The 5,665-nt window shown below is 37.8% G+C and overlaps 3 protein-coding genes across 3 annotated transcripts in view; all 3 read right to left on the reverse strand.

Moving 5' to 3' along the window:
- Positions 1 to 1,587, reverse strand: part of METBIDRAFT_67615 (uncharacterized protein) — a gene marked incomplete at its 5' end in the record, with an annotated part of 4,806 nt that extends 3,219 nt beyond the window's left edge. Inside the window, one exon of the mRNA XM_018858366.1 lies at positions 135 to 1,587. Coding sequence (XP_018712681.1) covers positions 135 to 1,587 — 1,453 coding nt within the window. The remainder of the gene's footprint in view (positions 1 to 134) is intronic.
- A 256-nt stretch (positions 1,588 to 1,843) lies between these two features.
- RCY1 (Rcy1p) lies at positions 1,844 to 4,270 on the reverse strand (the record flags this gene model as incomplete). Its single annotated transcript, XM_018858738.1, has 1 exon — positions 1,844 to 4,270. The coding sequence occupies one exon, from the start codon at positions 4,268 to 4,270 to the stop codon at positions 1,844 to 1,846; it is 2,427 nt and encodes an 808-aa protein (XP_018712682.1).
- A 259-nt stretch (positions 4,271 to 4,529) lies between these two features.
- METBIDRAFT_148405 (uncharacterized protein) lies at positions 4,530 to 5,665 on the reverse strand. The gene is made up of 2 exons (XM_018854548.1): positions 4,872 to 5,665; positions 4,530 to 4,811 (listed from the first exon to the last, which is right to left on the reverse strand). The coding sequence occupies exons 1-2, from the start codon at positions 5,561 to 5,563 to the stop codon at positions 4,790 to 4,792; spliced, it is 714 nt and encodes a 237-aa protein (XP_018712683.1). The 5' UTR covers positions 5,564 to 5,665; the 3' UTR covers positions 4,530 to 4,789.

The raw sequence follows: 5,665 nt of genomic DNA on the forward strand, positions 1-5,665 counted from the left end.
TTTGAAAAGTGTGGTGGTGAATAGGCTATGAATATCCCTACCGTTCGTCCTTTTATAAAGATCTCGAATTAGTTTCTCCAAGAATAATTCCCTAAGATTTTCATATGAATCTTAATCTGCATGTGTTTCTGAACTCGGAAGTTTTCTATGCGCCAATAAATACTCCAAAACATTCATGGAACCTTTAAAGGACACTCGAAAATCGTTCCGAAGACACATATCAACACATTGTCTTATTTGATGTTTTGCAAGGAGTTTTTTTATGATAACCTGAAAGTCTTCCGAGTTAATACCGTTTTTTGTTTTGAATATTACCTGAAGAATCTTTTCTGCTGCCTCTTCCCTGTCTTGAGAAATAAAAGAGGCAAATAACAGCGAGAGCGTGTTTCTCTTTAAGGGAGGTTTCAAGCTTTTAGTAATATACTCAAAGTTGGTACGATATTTCGGACTTTGACCAAAGTATGCAATCAAAAAGTCCACGATATCAGGATCTGTGTATAGTGTTTTTGGAAAGTAATTGAACAATAAGTCAGCAGATTCCTCATCATTTAGCTTTTCAATGAGAGATTGGAATAATATAACATTTTTCTGGGCAAATTCAGGATTCGAGTTCTGGTTCAACTTCCACATCTCCGCTGCCCTGTTAGAGTTCCCGTGCTTCAAGTTCGCGATTATTAGACGTTTTCTTGTTTCTATCAAGCTTCGGGCAAGAAGTGGGTTTTGGTTATATCTTTCTTGAAATTTATCATGCAATAGATTCGCGAAATACGGTGTTTGACTCAATGTCATATTTCGAATCGCTTTGAGAATAACCCTAGGCGAACACTCTCGCTCAAAAGCAAGCATTATTCTAAAAATTGCAAAATAATTGTAATTGCTCATCATAGCGTCATTTACACTAAGGGCGGAAATCAATCTTTCCGACGTTTCTGCTTTAACTTCAACTGGTAACTCTTTCGTGAGAAGTAGAAACAGTGCACCCACCAATGGCTCTCCAGATGTTACTGTTATTAGAATCAAAAGATCCATACACTTTGACCTGATTCCTGATTGTAAATTTTCCAAATCTGGGTTCCCTGTGGCATTTTCCTGATCTTTTGAAATTGAGGCTTCAACTTCCATAGCAAGAATTCTTTCGTATATGGTCAAAAGTCCAGAACTCTCTAGCTCTTTTACTCCTATGCAGAAAGAATGATAGTCTTTGCTGATAATGCATTGGAAAAGCTGGTTTAAATAGAAGCCCCGCATGGACTTAGACTGTACAAATCCTCGGCATAAACTGGACGCTATATGGCTTTTTATCTCTGGAAATTTTTGTAGATCTTCAAAAAGGTTTTTTGAGCAGCTAGAATAAAGTTCCTTCAATTTAAAACTAGTACGTTGGAAAACTTTTTCTCTGTTGAAAATGTTGGTTACTTTTGAAAGCCTTAGCTCGGCAGCTCTCGCAGAGGGGGCATCACTTTGCTCATGGTCATTTGATGATCGTTTCAGTTTTTTTGGTGTGAGACTTAAGTGACGATGAAAGCGGAAAGACTTCGTGATGCATTTATACAAATTGTTAAATGGTTTAGGCTTCAGCCCAATCATTGTTAGCAATGCAAAGAACGTACATGTATGCACTAGCTCTGATGCTCTTCTCACGTTGATCCTACTCTGCAGTACTAAGAGAACCCGGCAAACTTGATGAAAGGCAAAGTCGAAATACCTGTACATCGTACTCTTTCTTTCATTTACTTGTGGTAAAAAACTTATACACCTCAAAGCATGATTTGATCGAGCTTTCTAAAAAAACCAGAAAGTATATTCTCCCAATAAAACGCCGTGGTAGTAAAATTAAACATTTTTACATCAAAGTGCAATCAATGAGACTCAACCCGTACATGACTTTTTCAACGTGCTTTTTTATGAGCGGCCAGTCTTGCCGCCGCTGGACAAATTCGTAAATTTCTTCTTGGCTAAAAATTCCGTTGAATTTCGATAAATCACTCACGATTTGCCCAATAGCTCTTGCATCCTCTCCTCCAATTAGATATATTGTCCCGACTTTCTTCAACGCCTGGAAAAGAGGATAAATCATTTTTTTGTTGCTAGAGACATGGCGCAAAATGAAATCATAGTAAAGATTCAAGTCGAAAAGCAAGGTCACTGCTCCTTCAACAGAAATTGTGCTCCTCTTTAACAGCTTCACTATCGCTTGGAAAAATCGCTCACAAACTTCCTGTTGAAAGACTTCAATTATTGACTTATCTGCGGACCCGACGAGCAAATCGATATTGTCTTCTAGTATCATTACAACCTTGCGAGCAGCAGTAGTGGGACTGTCCCCAATTTCTCGGCTTGGAGGATTGTAATCTGAGATTTTGAGTGCTGATAGGTATACTGACTCGATTTCTTGAAAAAGAACCTCGATACCAATATTGAGACCATCTGCCACAAACTTGTCCACATCACCTTCTAATTTCTTTTTGGATTGAAGGGACGGATTCAAAACAGAGTTTTCATTCTTGATGATACCTTTCGAAATCATTTCTTCTTTGTAAAATATGTCCAACATTTGTACAATCATGTCCGCTGTCTGAATCAGCTCAAAAAAAATAACTAAAGTACCAATGGCACTACCGTGTAAAGATGTATCTTCGGAAGTTAGGCCCTTTGGATCGTATTCTTTCAAGTATTTGAGCAGCTTCTCGAAACCGACTTTCAAATGTTCTGTTCCCAAGCATTCAAGTGTCTCCATGAACTGTTCTTGCATCACAGAGTGAATTTCTAATAGAATTGCATTTATGCTAAACTCTTGAAATTGACAAAGTCTCTCTAAAGAATTTCTGGCTTCTTTTAAAACATCAAATGCAAGCTCGGGGCTAAAAACTTTGTTTAGAGACTTGATGTTTTCTGCCAAAATTTTCGCATTTGCTTGGCCCTTAGAATAGTTCACTACATCATCTTTGCTCGTTTCGATGGCTAATTCTTCCGTATTGCCATTAATTGTGAACGCTTTTTTAAAGTTGGACAAAAAATCATTCTTGGATTGAACTCTCACATGTTTCAATATTTTTTCGCTGGTCTGAGCTTCTCGTTCATCAAGACTTCTTTTCCAATCTTTAATTCTTGCCGCGCATAATTCTTTAAAAACTTGTTTCTCTTCATTCATGTACTCCGAGACGTAAGAGTCGTAAGTGACATCAACCAACTGACGGATGAGGACATGATACGATTCCCCGATGTTATCGCACGGAACAAGGTTATCGACTAACGTATTCGTTAGATGCGTATACATCATAGGAATAAACTCCAAATAAACGCCTTTCCTTTTTGCTGAAATGGTCAAAGCCGAAAGAGCATCCTGAAGTTGGTTTGTGATAATCTCCTCGCTAATCTTATACATCATGGGTACATCTTGGGGAAAGATGCGATCAATAACACAAGCTAAATCGTTAAAGACAGATGCTAGCTCGATTATGAACTCAAGAACACGAGCCTCATTCACCGAGCTGGTTTCTTGTATTTCGACTTCGCTCCGTTCGGAATCATTTTGTACGAGATTAGTGGCTTCAAAAAAGTCATGGACTTTAAACTGATCTATATTGAGGAACCTGATATTTTCGTTGTCAAAACAAGTCTTCTGAAGAAAGAAGTCTATTAGGGTTTGATCATTCTTCAATTGGATCAAAATTCCAACGAATTCTCGAGTTTTCGCAAAATCTTGAATATCGTAGTGAATTTCTAATTCCCGAAGAAGAGCATTCTCAAAAATCTCCAAGATGTCAGTGATCTTTTGACGGACAAAATTTTTGGATGATCCACTGGCATCAACACTGTTGTACTTGAGCAAGTTTGATAGAAGCCTAGCCTGATCTTGTGGAGAATGGTAGTTTGTAAAAACTTTCAAGTGATTATATGCCACGTTTTGTTGTAAATCATTGTAGTATTGTTTGAGACAAGTCCTTATCTTCAACATTTGAAATCTTGCCAATTTCGGATGTTTGTATATTCTTGACAAGCAAAGCAATGGGTTCAGTAGGTGCTCAAGATTGCAATCAGATATCTCATCATTCAAGATCTCAATACCATCATCCCAAACACCCATCATTCGTAGCTTCAGCACCCATAGTGCAGGGTCTCTCACCGCCTTGTATGCGTTTTTGGAGACGAGAGAGAACTGTAAAAGATCAGGGATTTCCAAGTACCTGGAGATGGAACGAGCTACAGAAAGCGGAATGACTTTCTCATTATAAACATCAATGTCTGTATTCCAGAGCACTTGAGCCATTTGAAGGAAAGAGGAGGCTATGCTTGTTTGAATAGTGAGGCTCGCGCACTGTATTTAAAGAAGATGGGGTCGCATTGTATAATTGCGTCTAAAATTAGAGGCTCTCGAGAATGCAACACGAATAAATGACAACTCAAGGATGATTGCACTAGAAATTGACATCTTTTATATTTTGATATTACGGTGGAGCGAAACTTTCAGGGCTAGAAAGGAAGAATAGATGCCGAGTTTCAATATCCATCAGAGAAAGCATATTTTAGTTGCAATAGCGAATACAATTACCAAGGGTGTTTTCTTTTTATCAAAGATCCAATTTCAAGTTCGATAAGATTTTTAGGAAGAAACCTGTATTCGGAATGTCTTTAATTCTTTTGGGGCCATGACACTTTTGAAGCTTGTAGAAAAATGTTTGAAAAGTGTGGTGGTGAATAGGCTATGAATATCCCTACCGTTCGTCCTTTTATAAAGATCTCGAATTAGTTTCTCCAAGAATAATTCCCTAAGATTTTCATATGAATCTTAATCTGCATGTGTTTCTGAACTCGGAAGTTTTCTATGCGCCAATAAATACTCCAAAACATTCATGGAACCTTTAAAGGACACTCGAAAATCGTTCCGAAGACACATATCAACACATTGTCTTATTTGATGTTTTGCAAGGAGTTTTTTTATGATAACCTGAAAGTCTTCCGAGTTAATACCGTTTTTTGTTTTGAATATTACCTGAAGAATCTTTTCTGCTGCCTCTTCCCTGTCTTGAGAAATAAAAGAGGCAAATAACAGCGAGAGCGTGTTTCTCTTTAAGGGAGGTTTCAAGCTTTTAGTAATATACTCAAAGTTGGTACGATATTTCGGACTTTGACCAAAGTATGCAATCAAAAAGTCCACGATATCAGGATCTGTGTATAGTGTTTTTGGAAAGTAATTGAACAATAAGTCAGCAGATTCCTCATCATTTAGCTTTTCAATGAGAGATTGGAATAATATAACATTTTTCTGGGCAAATTCAGGATTCGAGTTCTGGTTCAACTTCCACATCTCCGCTGCCCTGTTAGAGTTCCCGTGCTTCAAGTTCGCGATTATTAGACGTTTTCTTGTTTCTATCAAGCTTCGGGCAAGAAGTGGGTTTTGGTTATATCTTTCTTGAAATTTATCATGCAATAGATTCGCGAAATACGGTGTTTGACTCAATGTCATATTTCGAATCGCTTTGAGAATAACCCTAGGCGAACACTCTCGCTCAAAAGCAAGCATTATTCTAAAAATTGCAAAATAATTGTAATTGCTCATCATAGCGTCATTTACACTAAGGGCGGAAATCAATCTTTCCGACGTTTCTGCTTTAACTTCAACTGGTAACTCTTTCGTGAGAAGTAGAAACAGTGCACCCACCAA

The sequence above is a fragment of the Metschnikowia bicuspidata genome, assembly GCF_001664035.1.
Source record: "Metschnikowia bicuspidata var. bicuspidata NRRL YB-4993 chromosome Unknown METBIscaffold_2, whole genome shotgun sequence".
NCBI lineage: Eukaryota > Fungi > Ascomycota > Pichiomycetes > Serinales > Metschnikowiaceae > Metschnikowia > Metschnikowia bicuspidata.

Coding starts and splice junctions, on each gene's coding strand:
- METBIDRAFT_148405 (XM_018854548.1), bottom strand. CDS start 5,563: ATGATGAGCAATTACAATTATTTTGCAATTTTTAGAATAATGCTTGCT. Junction 4,812..4,871: donor CTTCGGAACGATTTTCGAGT/GTCCTTTAAAGG, acceptor AAAACTTCCGAG/TTCAGAAACACATGCAGATT.